Source organism: Coptis chinensis, chromosome 2, assembly GCF_015680905.1.
Source record: "Coptis chinensis isolate HL-2020 chromosome 2, ASM1568090v1, whole genome shotgun sequence".
Lineage (NCBI taxonomy): Eukaryota > Viridiplantae > Streptophyta > Magnoliopsida > Ranunculales > Ranunculaceae > Coptis > Coptis chinensis.
In genome coordinates this window covers 81203598-81222170 of record NC_141457.1, presented here as the reverse complement: position 1 = coordinate 81222170, position 18573 = coordinate 81203598, and the positions used below count along the sequence as shown (strand labels likewise).

Genomic DNA, 18573 nt, shown 5'->3' with positions numbered 1-18573 from the left:
TTATATAATATGTTGGGATATATATATACATTAAATGCAATAGTTGTGAAGAAATAAATGTATAGACACTCCATTATTTTATTTGTAAGATGCTAGTAGAGTATTTGTAGATATTTCCCACAGGAGTGTGGCGTAGTGCAATAATATATTGGCACGTGACAGAATGAAAGTAGTTATGAGATATAATTGAGATATTTTCTAAATATTATGGCTTAGTGCAATAAGGTATTTGACCTGCACGTGATATAGTGGAATTTATTATGAGTCATAGATGTATGACACCTGAATAAATTACGTAACGAAAATCCTAGAACCTGACTACCATAACTCATGTGATTTGCCCTGTGTGGGCGTATGTGATATGATTGGCCCTTCTGGCGTTTCAGTGAATCTGAATGGCCTTCGGGCGTAAGTAATGTGATTGGCCCTTCTGGCGTTTCAGTGAATCTGAATGGCCCTTCTGGCGTAGTCGAATAGTGGCTTGATTATTCCGTTCTCAAAATAGAATGAGACGCGCGATATTTTATGTCGAATAGTGGCAGTACTTACATAATGGCTTTCGTGTGAGGGTTACCTGGTGTGCGGCATCCCGCTCAGGGTAGTTACGCACGAAGTGGTATATTATGTAAGGGGAGGCATGTGGATGTACACGTTCGACGTTGGGTAGCGATTGTGGTAGCCAGGGAAGCTAGGTAAGACATAGATACGACGTGAATTTTAGGGACACACAAAGAAAGCCTTAATTAATATAATTATGGTAATATGTTGTTTAATGATATATTTTTAGATAGATGATTGTATATGGTTTTGCTGAAAGGTGGGTCAAACTAATTACTTGTGCAGAGACGACCCACTTTGTAATTGAGCATGAAATGAGGTAAGTATAGAATATGGTTGGTTGGTTATTAGCTTGGTTAGAACCTAAGGCGCCTCGTGGAGGAACTAAATGCCTTTTTATTATGCGTATGGTTTGTTGTGTGGTTAGTAGGAAGTTAAAGGCTCGATTGGAGGAACTACCTGCCTTAGTTATTGAACTTAAGGATGTTGTATTAGTCGTGGAAAGTTAAGGCGCCTCGGTGGAGGAACTAACTGCCTTATAGATTGTGTAAATATATGTATAAGTATATGTTGTATTTTAGGGCTACTCACACCAGCATTTTTATAATGCTAACCCGATTTGCATGTTTGCTTATCGGGTGTGTTCATTAAATGAACATAGTTGATAAGTATTGACAGGTTTAGTGTTGAAGAAGATTGGTTGCTGCTTGTGGTTTGCGTTAGCGTCGCATTTCAAGATAAGCTTTGTTTTCCTTTGAGGTGATGTAGATTTTCAGTTGAGATAAGGGTATTTGCTTTTTCATTTGTTAATTTTTGTAATGAAGATGACTTTTGTTTAAGTTAAAATTTTTATTGGATTTTAATTATCCACATATTTCAACTGTTGTTTATGGGTTTTTGGAAGTGGAGAGTGCGTCACACCTCGGAGATCGAAGAGTCGGGAACAAATAATGTTTTTTCCGAATTCTGTTGAAATTCGGGGTGTGACAATACTGCTGGGTGGGTCTCCAATGATTGGCGAATAGAAATCGCTCAACTTCTTTCTCTGTTGTGCTTGCATGGGTGGGATAGCTTTAGGATTATTCAGGTTCACAACACCTCTATCATTGCGTGCGGCCATTGTATCAATCTCGTCTAGTATTCTTGTGAGTCGGTTGTTAAACCTTGTCCACTATTGTGTTCTTACTGGACGATGATATGAACGACGGGGCATACACTAGAAAATATTATACAAAAATGACGAAAAACTATCCTACAATGCTTGAATAATATGCAACTATTCTAAATTATACTAAAATATAAAACTACTTTCCTTCAACTGGGTTGGGCTTTGCAGCTAGTATCTCGCCCGTTGTCTAAAGTTGTCCCTTCTAGGGTTATGGTGAATCACTTAGATTGCTTAAGTACCACGGCCCACAGACGATAGTCCGTTTGTCAAGATTCAGACAAGAAACACTAGAGTTTGATGTTTCGCTGTGTTGGCTTACAACTTCAATTGTTGAAAAGGTCCTAAATGCAATTATATTAGAAAGCAATAAAACTAAACTATGATGCAACTATACTAAGAATGAAATAAAAAGAATGAAGATTTGACTAACCTGGATTGTAGATCTTGTCTTCAAGATGTCCTTCAAGCTTCTCTCTTTCTCAAAAGGATGGATGATGTGGCTAAAATTACCTCAAGATCCAAACTTCTAATCTTGAAAGAAAACGTTAAACATAAACAACTTAAAACAGTAGCGGCGCCATTTGACCTTACCTCCTTTTGTGTGTGAGATGAGATATGGATGATATAGATAGATGATGTAGATGGATGATGGTCGTTGAACAAAATAGAAGCGTATCAAAACCTAATTATCCCTCAATAAGTAAAGGATGAGTAGGGTATCGTTCCACTTTTAAGTGTATGTTTATATGAAGGACAGGACTGGAAAGGGGGTTTGAGGGATTAAAAACTATTATTATAGATTTTCGATTCTAATGCTAAACTAAACTAAACTATTGAGAATTTATGAGAGAGGGAATTCAAGATATTATAATCCACCAATACTTTTGATTCAATGACCTTTTGTTTCATGGTTGTTCTCACAAGTAGACTACAATTAGGCAATTGAGCGAGTGTCGATGCCCTCTTGGACAAAACATCGTTAACGAATTACTCTACGTAAGGTTGTTCCTATGTTCATGTTACTAGTATCTTCTTTCCTTTTATGTGAGCTTGGGTAGCTATTCAATGAATCACCATCTAAGGCAAACACAAGGAATACTTCCCTTACTCTAAAACATGACACAACTAGAAGAAAAGTAGAGAATAATAGTATAATATTCAATTACAATAAATAAAACCCTATTCTGGCATGATATTCGATTGCAATAAGTAAAAGCATGTCACTAGCAAATATTCAATTGCAATAAATAAAACCCTAAACTAGCATGATATTCGATTGCAATAAATAAAAACCTTAATCTATACTTTCATCCCTTGGTCTGGGCAATGGAACTAATAACTAAAAACATAAATAACTAACCTGATTGAAGAACACCATGAACCAAAAGAATCAACAAACCTTAAGCACCGGCTTCATCTTCTCCCTTGAAGGAGAAGATTAGGCTTCCATAAAGAAGGAAGAACACGAAGAACGAGAAGAAGAACAGTCGAAAAACATAAGACTAGAAAGACTAATTTATTAAGACTCAGCTAGTTAAAATCGAATCTTTTATTATTAATCTCTCTCTGCCTCAAGTTCTGGAGACAAGAATATAAGTGAATTGGCCAATTACATGAGGCACTTAGGTCCTCTATTTATAGGGGTTACAATGAGTTCTAGAAGCATTTCAAACCGCCATTTGTTTCCTAATACAAATAGACTTCTTTCAAAGTCCAACTTCGTCTCCAAAACTGAGAAGGAATTGGCTACAGTGTCGTTTCATGCGTCTGGACGCACGATCTATGTGTCTCAGACGCAGAAGTCTATTTTGTCTCTTCTGCTCTATCATTCTATCTTCTTTTACGGGCTTTGGTCCAAGCAACGAATTCTTTGGCCTTGGGCTTCCAAATAGGCTTTAAAATAGATCCAAGTCGCATCTTTAATAGCTTCAATTCCTTGGCCTTCTCCATGATTGTCCACGGGCTTCCCATGTGATCCTTAATGCTCTAAATTGCTCCGTTTTACCCATTTTTCTCTAATATTCCACAAAACTCTCACTTTCACCTGTAGAATGATAAAACATAACTTACAAACATTATTAGTCCACTAAGACGACTAAACAAGAGACATAATCGAGGGTTAAATTGCACTTTTTGAGCACTTATCAACTACCAGTTCCATCGATCAGTATTAACCATGGTTTTCTCTTTGATCAAGTAAACACTTTTTTTCAATATTAAATCTTATTTTCAGTTGTCTAATTGTGTTTTATCCTCTCGAAATCGATTAAAAATTATCTGCACCGTGTAGTTAAATTCAATTTTCATTCTGGCATGTGGTAATTAGCATGTTATGATTTAACTTCTGAGTTGAGATAATGATTGTCATCGTTGCAACACTTCTCTTTGCTGGTGTAGTTCGAATTGTGTTGTGATTGAGTGCATATGGGTTTTGCTATTGTTAGTAATATGCTACTGTTATTGCTTTTTTTTTCCTTGAAACATTTTAGAGGTTATGGAAGCCCTCAACCTCTATTTGTTTTGCCTTTTACTGAATCAACTGTGTTCAATGCATAGGTAACCATCCCATGTACGATTTCTAGTCTTCCTGCTCATGAAGTTAGCATCATTACCCAACCTATCATCTAGTAGTTTTGCTTCATTTCTCCTCAGCATCACGTAGATTTTTCTGTGTATAGGTCTTCATAGTTCTCATGTCTTTAATTTTTCACACACACATTTAATGCATTAATGTAGTCATCTTTGGGCGTGTTCCATTGAGTTTGCAAATGTTGCAAATTTTGCGTCTATGTTAATCACGAGTTCAATTTCTCATATTTTATATTGTATTCTCACTATGCAGTTGCTATTGATTGATATAACTCAAAAGATTACAAAATTGTCATTTTCTTGATTCTATTTTTATATATATATTTTATCTTGCTGAGGATTGTAGTTTGCTTTAGGGAAATGCTAACCGATTGTGTCCCAACTATTAGTGGGATTTCATTGGTTGAATGCCTCACATTTAAAAAGGGTCCAGGAGGTATACCTTCTATTTTTCAATCTATACATTCTATTTTTCAGTGTACCACTTAATATCCCTTTAAGGCTGAGGAGGTGTGACTAGAACCTGTAAGATATCTTTGTGTAAAATGAGTTTAGTGAAGTCCCGTCTCATTGAAACCAGTGATTTTCACTTGTGACATGCCATGCCCTTGGCTATGGTATATTTCAAAGTACCCACTGACTACTGTTCCTCTACTGATAATGTGCGTCAATTACATTTTTTTTTCCATCTTATATACCTTGGAACTATATAACAATTATACATTTCTAATCAAATGCCCAAGTCGTATAGTCTCATTTTCTTTAATTTGTGAACCACACATAGGTGTCATGAAGATAAGTTTGGATATATGCTTGTTGATATTCTAAAGGAGAATAATGTGAACAACCTGCAAGGGAATGCATTTTGATCCTGGTGCTGATATTCTAGCTTTCGTCACATTTATGACCAATGGGGAGCGTGAATTCATGCTTTCACACTACTGGTGCTGGAGGTGCTTTTGTAGCTGGAATATGATTACTGCTAATTTTTAATTACTACATGTATTTATTTTCATGAATTAGTGTGGTCGATTCTTTATGCATGCCTAAATAATTTTTTGCATGTAGACATTGATCTGCATCAACTTCCCTTGAAGTCCAATTTTGATGTTTTAGGCAATATTCCATGCCGAGGAGTATTTCACTAGCTATATGACGTTAACTAGGATCATGATATATAAATTTTGCTTGGACAAATTAGGAGTTTCCTAACTATATTGCTTGTTATGTTGAAAGGTTAATGATTAATATCCTCATCTAATGTATACTAGTTATATAGTATGGATGATATAGGGCCATCCAAATAGAAAGGTTGCGACAACAAGCTTTAACTCCAAGACTCCAAGAGCTCTCGGTACAATATTGTTCTCACTTGTATCATGTAAAAACTCAGTAAAGGTATCCTAATAAATATCAGTATTTGCTTTATAAATGCACTCTTTTGTATTCAAGTGTTTATATTTGTGTATTGTGAACTCAGATTGTAAATAGCCTTAATTGACTTATTATAATGTTCAAGTTGGTTGCAACAAATGATATTGGACTAAAAATGGTCAAGGGATGCACTGCAACAGAAGGAGCAAAGCAGAAGCTGCTGCAAGTAAATAATGCGGTGATGAATCTATCTACTAGGATGAAGCTTTGTTATATCTCTGGTGTCTAGTTGTAAATGTGTTGTTGTATTTCTTCAGTTATCCATTGATTTCGGGAGCTAAACATTCTGTAGTGTAGTATAAGGGATTGTAAATGTTTTGTATTTCTATGTCATGTACATTGATTTTTAATAAAAAAGGGTATTAGTTATGGAACTTTGTTTGAGGTGGTTTTGTGGTGTACGAATTGTTTTTATATTATAATCTTTGGCGACTATGTTTTAGTATTGGTTTATGCCGTTTTCAACAAAAAAAGCTCGCCATTGTTGAGAATTAAAGACACATTCTACAACAATTTATAAGTGTAGGCCATTCTGAGAATTTACCATTGGAAAAAAAAGTGGCTATATTGACCATTTTGAGTTGTCGAGATAGTTGTCAGTATTTGCGAAAGAAATTAGTTGTTGGCAACTCTGACGACTTTAAACCATTGAAATATCTTGTTTAAGCCGACAATTTTGGGTCATCACGCTAACTGTTGGAATTCTTGATAAGCCTTAGTTATCGTTCTGGGTCATGGTTGCAAATAGTCGCATAGGTGTCGCGGATGTGGAAGCATTGCCAATGGTTGTAGTGACAATTTTAACCCGTCAATGATGCATTTGTGACACCACCTTCGCCAATGACTTTTCTGACAACCATAATTATCACGAAAGCCTTTTAGTGACAATTTTTAGCCAACGAATTATATTGAATTTTTGGTGGCGTCAGTAAAGAGAGTGTGCTGAGGAAGTATCGGATTCTCGAAGGCAAGGACTAGGGGCATGACTACCATCTATGGTCTTTCCAAAATTTAGAGGTGTGGTATGTACACAACCAATAGTGAAAATTTTGACTACAAAAACTAAGAGACTCTGTGATTTGTCCAGACTCATTGCCCCTCTTTTTGAGACTAGACTGTTGCAACTACATGCCCATACACATATCCTCCAGAGTCTAGACAAATGTTATATGAAGAGATAACATTTTTAGTCCCACATCCTTCATTGGAAAAAGAATATGGGCGGCGTAGGCTATATAATGAGAGTCGAGCAACATTACAAATCATACCTTTCTCGGCCTTTTGGCTAAGATCAAGTGTAGTATCTGTTCTTATCAGTTTAATATCTGATATGTGAGGCAATGCCTCACACAATATTAAATTAATTTTTTATTGGGGGAGGTTCCACCACAATAGCTTGCTATTGGGGATCTTGTGTTTCGCCTATGCGTTGCACTACTGCTTAGGCTCGGCGCACCCCTACCAAATCAAGTTTAAACATTTACGTCCCTTCCCCCATTAACAATAGAACTTTAATTCCGTGGAATCTAACTTTTTGCGGGGAAGTAAGCCAACATTATCATAGCTAGCTTTGGCCGGTCTTGAAGGAAGTTTGGAATTAGACTGTGTACAACGTCCCCCTTTGGTTGTGAGGTGTGTAGGTGAGACAGGTACAAGTTAGTCAACGAGGTTGGCACATTGTGTGTGGTGCAAAACCATTGCTCATAAGATTTAGATCAGTATGGAGTCGGCTCTCAAAGAAAATGACATGTCCGCTTGAACTATCTGTTGCTAGCTAGTCCATATTGAACTTGACCACCATTGATGGCCCAGAACAATGGTAGTGCCTACCATAGTACAAAACATTGCAATATATTGTGATATTTGTCGATATCTATTGAGATTTCAGAAAAAGATATATAAATACCGCAATATGTTAAGAGATATATACAACTACAAATATAGATGATATTTGCGATATTTTAGGATATTTTGAGATATTTTGTGATATTTTGTATATGTAATAATTTTATTTAATATTTATCATTATATTTTAAATAAATATAAATAATGTATCATGATATATCAAGAAATATCTACAATATTCATGATATTTGTCGATATTTTGGATATATCTACAATATTTGCATGTGAAACAATGTCAAATATCTCCAAAAAAGGAAATATATCCACGATACATATCGAGAAATTGAGTATCGATAAATACCCATATCTTGATATTTTGTACTATGGTGCACACCATACGCTGCTCCAACCATATGCTTTTAGACCAGGACATATTGTCATCATAATCATTTTAACGATGTTGCCTTTGGTTCTTTATATAAAGGCCATTCATGCATAGCCTCAGTCAAGTACTCAAGTCTTACAAAGACTTTGAGAGTAGATACCATTAATTAATTGATTCCTTGTCACAGCCCGAATTTCTAAACAATTAAAAAAATGAATATTTAAAATATAAATATCTCAAACATCAATTGGTTCAATTGTCTAAAAACCCAGGCTATGACGGGGTGGATACAACACATGTCAAAACCTAAAACCCACATCATAAACAATCTTAACCACAAATATAATCTCCAAAAAATTCTCTTTATTACTTTATGCAAGTCTATCTTCCATAAAAAAAATCATCAATATAACATTCTAAGAATAACAGGTCCTCAACATCGTATTCTCATGTCATATGAAAAGAAAACTACATTATTACATCCTTCCAATAAGAATCAGACCTAAAATAAAACTAACGGACTGCTCCAGGCAAGAATCCCAAATCAAACGCCGCAGTTCCACTGCCTTCCACCTATGTTCCCCAAGAACACACCCACGTTGCCAAAACAAAGCAAACATGGGTCAGCAAAAATAGAATTTGCTGGTATGAGTAGACTAACCACATAAAACCATTATCATACTTTAATTATTCAAACAATCACTTTATATTATCCCATAACTTAATCATTCACAGCTTGGAAGACATGTAGTTCCGTCATTTTAACCGGCATAATTTCTTCCCAAGCAAGACTTCCATCTTATTAACTCATTCTAATAACTTGTTTTAATAACTAAGTCATTTAATTAAAACTTACCGATATCCACTGCTGTATAAGGGTAGGACCGCGTCCCTGCACAAAATGTTATTAAGTCCTACCCTCCTGCAAAAGAAAATTAGAACTTCTATATAACATATGTAGATATTATATTAGGTATCCAAAAGTAAACCCAAACACACTCACATAATCAAATCAATTACTCAATTTATTTTCTTATACACATATTTCACAAACTATGTACCTTAGGTCATTCCCGCCACATTCAAAGAATACCTATCATATCACTAACGGGCCATTCATGGCACATTCAATGAATGCCCTGGGTCATTCCGGCCACATTCAAGGAATACCCAATCCTACATTCCCGTACACTCAAGGAATACAACTAACCCGCAAGGCGAATACCTTAGTTCCTCTTTAGTGGGTCCACTACAATCCGGGTCATTCATGGCACATTCATTGAATACCCGGTCATTCATGGCACATTCAATGAATAATCTTATATAACGCTAACGGGCCATTTATGGCACATTCGATAAATGTCCACCTAACATATGACATCAACAGTCATAAAACTCAATTCCAAAACTTGAGGCGTGGAGAGTTCTAAAAGAGTGCGGTAAATTTTGTTTACGCATTATTGAAATTTATTGTATATATTATTTCAGAGAACGAAGGAATATCTTGATTCAAGTAATTTTGGTTTACGCGTTATTAATTTCATGGAGGTATAAGTGTTATAACGTTGTGTATCGTAAAAGACTGAAAAATCACAAAGCAGTAAATATACGTACACAAGTATATTTAGAAAGGTCTTAGCCTAAAGCCAATCATGCTAATAGCCCTAGACCTATCCGAATAGCCCAAATCATAATCCGAGTTAAAAAGTCAAATTGGGTCAATTGGTCAAAGTCAACCCTGGTCAAAAGTCAACTCTGGTCCTAAACCGATTTATCTAAGCTGACCAGGTTCAATAACTTAAGCCTTAACCCGGCCCATAAACTGGTTTGGCCCAACTTGAAGATCCACTTAAAATGCTATGGACCAGCCCCAAAAACCAAGGCCCGAAATCGAGGCCCAAAAGTCTAAAGTCTAAGGCCCAAAGAAAACTAATTTAACTCGGCCCAACCACTAAAACAAAACCGGCCCAAAGTAAAACCAAAAAGGCATTGGCCCAAGGCCCAAAGCCCAAACCGGCTACTGTTCATCTTCTCTCTCCACCAGCAGCCACCACCAAAACCTAATCGCCCACCCATTTCAACCATGCGGTTGGACACCTAGAGAAAAACCCAACCTCTTTAATCTAAATTTTCGGAGTTCAACAGATTTTAATCAGTTTGAATAACGACAGTTTTACCAAATGACAGGACGAATATTAATACCAGAATAATTAACATATATTGTGAAATAGAAAACTAATCTACTCACCTGTAGCGCTCTCCGATTATCAGCCAGCTACCAAGAAAAATCTTCCTTTTGTGCTGTCAGTAAAACTCCATTTTTTTCAAAAAACCCTCGCTGTGTTTTTCCCCAAAACCTTTACGTGAGAAAACCCCCCGAAAAATAAGGACAACACTTATCTATTTACCTACGGAGCTTTTATCCTTATCTAATAGTTATCATCTATCCATTATCTATTTTCATTATTATTATTATTTATTATTATTATTATTATTTTTTTATACTAGGAAAACAAAAGAAAAAACCAGGGTGTTATATTCCTCCATGGGGAGGGAGGTAATGGAATGTACAAAGATTCAAGCGGAAATAACACTCCAACCATTTGAGCTTTCGGACGTTGATGACTTCATGGATTGGGCTAGAAACAATGAGGTCACAAAATATTGTAGATGGAACACTTACACCTCTAAGGAAGAAGCAGTGAACTTCTTGAAGGAGGTCATAAGTTTACACCCTTGGTATAGAGCAATTTGTGTTGATAACCGGTCTATTGGGTTCATGCCAAGTATGGATAAGAATCAACGGAGAGGAGAGATTGGTTATGCATTGAGTTCTAAATACTGGGGGTCTAGGCATTGCAACAGTAGCTATCAAGATGGTTATGTCTTGTGTATTGAAAGACATGCCATATCTGGATAGGATTGAAGGGTTGGTTTTTGCAGAAAATAAGGCATCACAAAGGGTGTTAGAGAAGGCCGGATTCCTTAGGGAAGGGCTGTTGAGGAAGTATTTCTTTGTCAAGGGAAAGAGCAGAGATATTGTTGTGTTTAGTATAGTTGTATCTACTTGTCCCATATAAATGGAGAATTAGTGAATGGATTGGATAGACCTGTAACCCTGTAATAATACTCAGTGTTCTATTGTTAACTTTTTGAACAAAACCTGTACTTATAACTTGTGAATACTCTTGATTTACAAACAGAAAGATTAAGAGTGCTCTTTGACAATAAGCACTTGTAAGCATCGCTATTCAGTATACTACTGCGCTCCACATGGTGATACAAAATTCTGCAATAAATTAAATGATGAAGGACCAAGTTCGCCATACCGATATACAGTACGCAGCTGTGTTGTTATTTTGCTTTCCTGCCTGGTTTGAGGAACGACAAAGGCTGGATCTGAAGAAACAGTGTCCCCCACGGTCTATTACCTGATCACAAAAGTCTGGAGATACATCAATTCCAAAGAGAAAAGTGACTAGTAACTACTAGATTATAAGAATTGCTTCATTTAGAAATAAAACATTAACCACAGTATTAGGAAAGAGTACACCATGATTATTGATGTGGGGCCGAATCTACAATGAGTATTAGGAAAGAGTAGACCTTGTTAGTTCAGGCGAAGAAATAAGTCATCCCGATCATTTGTAGGGTCTCACACGAAAATGCAGAAGCATGCCTACGGAAATGAATTACTGTGTGAGCAAAGATAAATGCTTTGTAAGCATTTTCAGTGAAGATAAAAATAAAGAAATCCATAGGCATTTAGTTTCACACTTTCACCTGCCTTCCTCAGAGTTTAAATAGAGCTTTATAGGACCTCCTCTGCAAGAGAAGGACCTCCAAATATTGGCATATGCGCTGCTTTGTGCAGCGAACACACGGTATTCTTTAGTAAAAGGCGAAAGAATACTTCGCTCTGTGTTCACTGCGCAGCTGTGTGATTCATGACTTCATTTGCTCCCTCTTTTTAACCTACTTTTTTTTCAATATAGACTATGGGCTTTGTCAATATGGGACTAAACGCCGCGTCTGAAACAGTCTCACTGGTTTTCACTCGCACTTGTTCCTATTTTGTAAGAAATTAAGATTCAATTGCCAAAAGTATCAATGTATGTACTTGTACACTATTGAAATGCCAGAACTGTTGGGTACAATATTATCAATTAATTTGGACTAAAACTCGTAGTAACCAAATGAACTCAAAACTCTCATTTAACTGAAATGTATCGGAGTGAAATTTTTTTGTTTTGACTTGTGAGTATAAGCAACAGTCTAAAAGACTAAGACAACAAAACTTAGTGTATTCATTATCTCCATGTCGAAATTGCAAGAAACGTGTCTTCATGAGTAGTAGTATATCATCTTAAGAGTTGAGAGGTAGTTAAGAAAGGGTACAGTTGCATCTTGTATATTTGTACTGTACCTGAAAGTTGAAACTTTCTCGTTACACAACTAGGGCTTGTCATCAACTTGTACTCGGCTCAACTCAAACTCGTACGTTTAATAATATAAGTCAAGTTTGAGAATATTTTAAAACTCGAGAAGCTCGCGAGCTAAGGTGGACCACTTTTATTTTCCTTTTCTTTCCATAGTGTTTCCATCATAACAAACACACCCATAGTTTCGTTGTCTCTAACTTGTTGTCGAACTTGAACCTATACATAACACAAGTCGAATCAAACTCTAGAGCCTATTATGGAATCCGGAGTTCAAATTTGTAGAAGAGCCCAAGGTAGGTCACGGTGTGTGAAGCCCATGGCTCAAGAAGGCCAGAGTTAAAGATCAGGTGCTCCCGAGTTAAACTTCTCTTAAACCCTAACATAAAACACAGAAAACAAAAACCCTAAAGAGAGAAAAAAAAAATGGAGGAAAGTATGATGATGGAAGAAGGAGAAGTGGCACCAGCTCTAATTGCAATTCACCCCGTTGAGAAATCAGTTGTAGTAGCAATTGGTTCTGAACTTCGGGTCTTTGATTTACAGTAAGCTCATTTTTTAAGTTAAATTGTCATTTTCCTGCTGTTTAATGATTGGATTGTAGTTTTAGTCACAAGTTATTAATTATAAATTAATAGCTATTGCCCTGTTCGAGAAGACTGAGATGGTATAAGGTTTTGGTTCTTAATCATACTAAGTAAAGAGATTTAAAGAAACTGCAATGTGCCACAATTGCTAGAGTAGTGGAAAACCGAACATCTGCTCTCTAACCTTAGTCCTTTATAAAACTTAACGATTGGTTTCAATATAGACTAGGTCGGTTCCTATGCAAACCAGTGGTTCGAACTGGGATCGCTATTGCCCAATCCAATCCAAAATCCGGTTCTAAAAGCCATGTTGCCAATAGATGACAGAGTCCATGATAACATTGGTTTGCATTCTTCTGTTCTGCCATACCTTGAGCTATGGTACCAGCAACTTTAGAACGGAGTGTTAACTATTAAATTTTTTTGCCATTTTGCACTCATAGCTGGGTAACACAGTATGTGGCACTGTATTATATTGTATGTGCGTACTTTATTTCCAAACCACCCCCCACCCCAGGGAATTGATGATTTATTTATTTATTTATTTTTTGGATAAAGAATGAAATGAAGGTTTCTAGTCTGATTGTTCATCTAATCAGCATAGGAAAACTTTGATTCTAAGAAATTTGGTTTATTTTTATTTATTGCTTTTGGATATATGGAGAAGATTGTGCTTATTGTTTTCCATTGCACATACAGAGAAGATTGTGCGAGCTCTTTGGTGGATGATTCTGGTAGACCTTTGCATATGGATTCTATAAGAGCAATAAGTTTTGGTGCAGATGGGAGGCTCTTTGTATCTGCAGGTGATGACAAACTTGTCAAAATATGGACCACAAATCCATGGCACTGCATACGTACTGTGTAAGTTTGTTACCTTTGAAGTGTCATCACATATCATATCTTCTCTATTATTGGGTAACTTAAGGAAGGTTTCCAATATCATATTAAGATATGCTACAACACCTACAAGTGCCAGAGCTCTGATGTCAACTATGCCGAACACTTGTAATCAACTGAGTTGGATGATTTTAATAATTCGTGTGAGTAGTTGAGAAGAAGTTGGCATCTAAACTGGGAACAGTACTCGTTTTATATTTTGTGACATCTTACTGCATGTATCACGTGTACCACTTTGTGTTGGTGATTAATTTTCTATTATAGTGGTTACCCATCATTATTTCTGCTTCTCTAGAAAGTTTTCTTTCTTGCTGCACACATTGTTTTGATTCCCAGAAATCTGCAGGTTATCTGAGAAGCGAGTGAGTGCTCTGGCTATAAGCCCTGATAATCTGTTTGTCAGTTTTGCCGACAAGTTTGGTGTTGTTTGGGTAGTAAGTACGGAGGTGGACGATGAAAGGAAGGACGAGGCGTCACCAATATTTGCGCATTATTGTAGTATCATTACAAGTCTGGTGTGTTATCCTTGTCTTATCTCTACCCTTAGGATAACACGGTTCACTGTAATTTGTGCTGCAAATTTATGAATTAGGATTGCATTTTGAGATTTTGGTGTCCTGATGAATTGATCTCCTTTTAAAGGTTTTGTTAGCATCAAACTATTCAGCTTAATGGGTTTTATTTTGTGATCATAATTGTTATCTTGAACTGTTATTATTGAAGATATCTAATGTCTTCCACATGGTCTAGTGTTTGGTTCTCCTATTAGACGTTTAGGGAATATTCAGAACTCCAATGAAACTGCTTATCATCGTCATTATTATTGCTATTATTGTTTTTATTTATTTGTCTTTCAGTTTGCAGGAATTCTCTCCAGATGGAAGGTTCATTGTTAGTGCTGACCGCGATTTCAAAATTCGTGTAATACATCTTTCACTCCCTAAAGCATATGTTCTTTAGTACTGTGCATCCTTATTCATTATGTTATCTTAACAGGTTACAGTGTTCCCGAAAAGACCATTGAGTGGAGCTCATGAGATACAGAGCTTTTGCCTTGGACATACAGAGTGGGTTTTTGTCATCATTACAATCTTTATTTCAACTTTTTGGCACTTTGTGATATGTAGTTTGTATATCTTCATTTCACTATCAGCACTTCTACACAAACCTACTTTCTTGGTGTTAAATCAATGATTATCAGTAGGTCTGAAAAGTAGGTCGGATTAGTAGGTCCGCATATAATAACTGTTTCACTATATTCTGAACACCCTAAAATCGTGAGTGTAGGAAATTGGATGGTTGCGGTGGAGGTCCATACCAGGACTGCTATGTGTCAGTTCATTTCAATCAAATTAATGTTTTCTAGAGATACTGTAAGATCAACTATGCTCCATGAGTATATGTTGGGAGATTTGGAAATATGGTCACAGACTTGGTGCAGTAGATTTGTGGATGCTGAGATTGACATTTAGTAAGTCTTGGAAGGGGTAGACTTAGAAATAAGTTATGATAACGCAAACTTAGTTCAAATATGTGATAAAAGCTGGTTGAAATGATTGGGTAATGTGCATTCGGAAGGCAGGAGAAACTGTGAGGTGAATATCATTACCAGGTATCGAAAAGGTTACTGGTAGATTCAGTTTTGAGTTTGCTAGTCATTCTTTCTTTGCGGTAAGGTAGTTTTTTTTACTCTATAGAGATACAGCATTGTGAAGAATAAAAATGATGTTAAGTTTTCTCCACTCATTGTTCTTTATATCAAGATAATCTTCTGAGCTGAAATCCTTTCCTGATTTATGAAATCTTTTATCTTAGAAAGCAGGAAGTTCTTAAGACAAACTTTTTTGTCATGTGTGAGAGTGAGTATAGTAGTGACGGTAGAACATTAGTTGTATTGCAAAGCCAAAATGTGAAGACTGCTAGATTGCTGTGACTAGGGCATAGCTTCCACAGTATAAAATCAAGATGTAACGTTTGTTTCCAGTATTCGTCACTATTTTTGTATATGCTAAGCAATGAATTCTTACCTAGTAGTGAATTTAAGATTTTTCTAAAGATCTTGTATCTATATTTCCCAGTGAAGACTGATGCATGTTTATGGCAGGTTTGTTACATGTCTTTCATTTGTCTGCACTCAAGAATATCCTCAGGGTTTTCTTCTCTCTGGAAGTGGTGATTCAACGGTAAGTACATTATAGGACTAACAATATGTGGTCTTCTTTGGTTGTGAGTATATGGCCTGGTGTCTTCATAGTATCTATTCCTGTGTGCAGGTTCGCTTGTGGGATATTACATCTGGATTCCTTCTTGATACCTGCGAAGTTGGAATGGAGGTAAATTTTGTCCTCAGCTAAGTAATCTGTTTTATCGAAATTCAATGCCATGGTTCTGCTTCAATTTCTGAGTTAATATGGAGACTTAAATAATGGCTTGACAATTTTCACCATTGTTTGATAAGTGCCACTTTTTGTTACTTTCTGAAGGCAGGACTTTTAGAGTCTGATGATAAAGAAGAGACATTGTGTCCTGCTATTACCGATATCTGTGCCTCGCCTGATGGTTCATTAATTGCTGTGGCCATTCAAAGGCAGGTTTTATAGCTTTTTCTGCATATATTCATCATAGTCTCATGAACAATTTTTCATGTGTGTTTTCCTGTTTCTCCAGTGAGATGTATTAGCTGTTTATGACTAACCCCATATCCTTTTTCGCCCTGTGTAGCTTGCATGGAGTAGTTCTTCTAAGCTGCAATCTTTCTGGTAGAACTCTATCTATTACCAAGGTAATGCGTCTCAGTCCCATTTCTGAGAATATTGTTAGTAAAATTGTCTAAGAAAACAATATAATCAACTAAAGTCAGGGGAATAGAGGGAGGAGGAGAAAGAAGATGAAGAAGAAAGTGACAATAACCAAGCCACCAAGGAGACTCAGATGAATTCACACAAAAGCTTTGATTTACTATCCTGATAATGTTGCCTGGGGTTTAGTTTTGCACCCGTGTGCAGTAGGGATGTATGATGATTGTCATTCACATCAACTCATCAAGTTAAGGCTAGGCTTTAATTATGGAATCCCATGTCATTTCCTCTTAACCTGATCTGTCATTGTAGATAGAGGTACCAGAATGTTGTCTTGGATGTTGTTCCTATTAACTAATTCTCGTAATGTCCTAATGAGAATTCCAGCTGGTACTATCAACTCATACACACTAAATCTATGGTATTACTCAATCGCAATTAGGAATGGTGGGCAACAACTTGGTATTTTGTCAAGCACACCCATTGTCCTAAAACAAGCTTAGGATTGTTGATAACTTCCTACATAGTAGTCAAACTCAAAAGTACTCTCTGTTTGCCATACGGCCCAATACGCTAACTTGTTTTTGGACTCAATTGATATTGTAGGTAGTATCCATGGGAGGGACTTTCATTCCTACGAGCTTGGCCATGAGCTCTTCAGCAGAGCACTTGTGGATTGTTACAGGTGCATCAAATTTACCTGCATTGGATTCCCCATCCTTTGCCCGTGTAAGCGTCATATCTGGGCTCAAGAAACATGGTTCAGATTCTAGTGATGACAAGCCAGTTGTGTTAGATGACAATGAAATTCCGGGGGGAAGCAAATTGCTCGAAAAGTTGCAGGGGAGTGTGTCTATTTCAAAAGGGGAAGAGGCACTGGCGGCAGCTGCTGAAGCAGTAAAGATAGCGATGCGTAATTTGCTGATAAAAAGACAGTATTCTGTGGAGAAGCGCGAGCTGAGAAAGAAGAGCAGAAACGATAGAAAGCTGAAGCAATAGTTAGGATCACCTATGTCTTCCCGATATGTCTCTATGAAATGCTTATTGAAGGAAGTTTTGAATTTTGTAGTTATTAGAGTTGTATTTATAACATTAACCTGCTTGTTCAGCAGACCCTGCAAAAATGCACAATATTTATTGTTTTTATGAATAAGAAGTGCAAAAGTTTGAACTCGAGAGTCTCTCTTTTAAGCATACGCACAGCATTTTCCTGAACCAAGCAGGGTGATGTTAACATTTCCTTAGAAATTTGAATTTTGCTGAGGGTTTTCTTATATCATACTGGATGTAAATCCTGTAATCAGTAGTCAATCAGTGAACAGGAGAAGTGTGCCTTTCATGCTGTCGCATGAAGTGCCAATGAGTTCTACAAGAAAACAGAAGATTGGAAAGTGACTCCCAGAATATCTTATTGGAAGAGTGTAGCAATCAAAATTTTGTTGGACAACGGCCATTATCTTACAAACGCGGTTTTAGGCGAGGATGATCTTGACGTCATGGAGATCGTCATTTCAGCACTCTTTAACAGTTTAAACTCAATTTTTATTTCCACACCTCATTGCACATTTGCACTTCACTTGGCAGCCTAATATCATGTATGAAACTATAGCATTACTTGCACACGTCATTGAACTTCATAACCCCTTCATTTAGGAGCCTGGGATCTTGTATGATACCATATTATATAATAATTCAAAATGCAGACGGCTTCTTTAATGCACTGTTGCACTAGATTACCCTATTTCAAATCCAGAAACAGGCGTTGCCTTCTATCATTCTATGTAAAATTTCACCATCCTACCCTGTATCCTGATAAATTACAAACCAAAACGAAGAAGAAAAAGAAAAGTTTCAAAGAATCCTGGGACGA

General features: G+C 36.6%; 1 protein-coding gene and 2 non-coding genes across 3 annotated transcripts in view; 2 read left to right on the top strand and 1 right to left on the bottom strand.

Annotated features, from left to right (window-relative positions):
* Window positions 1–17879, top strand: part of TRM82 (Transducin/WD40 repeat-like superfamily protein) — a 61450-nt gene extending 43571 nt beyond the window's left edge. The window contains exons 2-11 of the mRNA XM_086590124.1: window positions 12878–12963; window positions 13705–13869; window positions 14252–14420; window positions 14770–14826; window positions 14902–14972; window positions 16010–16088; window positions 16179–16238; window positions 16389–16492; window positions 16627–16687; window positions 17310–17879. Coding sequence (XP_086446250.1) covers window positions 12878–12963; window positions 13705–13869; window positions 14252–14420; window positions 14770–14826; window positions 14902–14972; window positions 16010–16088; window positions 16179–16238; window positions 16389–16492; window positions 16627–16687; window positions 17310–17702 — 1245 coding nt within the window. The 3' untranslated portion in view covers window positions 17703–17879. The remainder of the gene's footprint in view (window positions 1–12877; window positions 12964–13704; window positions 13870–14251; window positions 14421–14769; window positions 14827–14901; window positions 14973–16009; window positions 16089–16178; window positions 16239–16388; window positions 16493–16626; window positions 16688–17309) is intronic.
* Window positions 7014–7210, top strand: LOC147518206 (U2 spliceosomal RNA). The gene has a single exon (XR_015214500.1). It is a non-coding gene; the product is annotated as a U2 spliceosomal RNA (small nuclear RNA).
* LOC147518205 (U5 spliceosomal RNA) lies at window positions 11798–11917 on the bottom strand. The gene has a single exon (XR_015214700.1). It is a non-coding gene; the product is annotated as a U5 spliceosomal RNA (small nuclear RNA).
* Window positions 17880–18573: the final 694 nt, after the last annotated feature.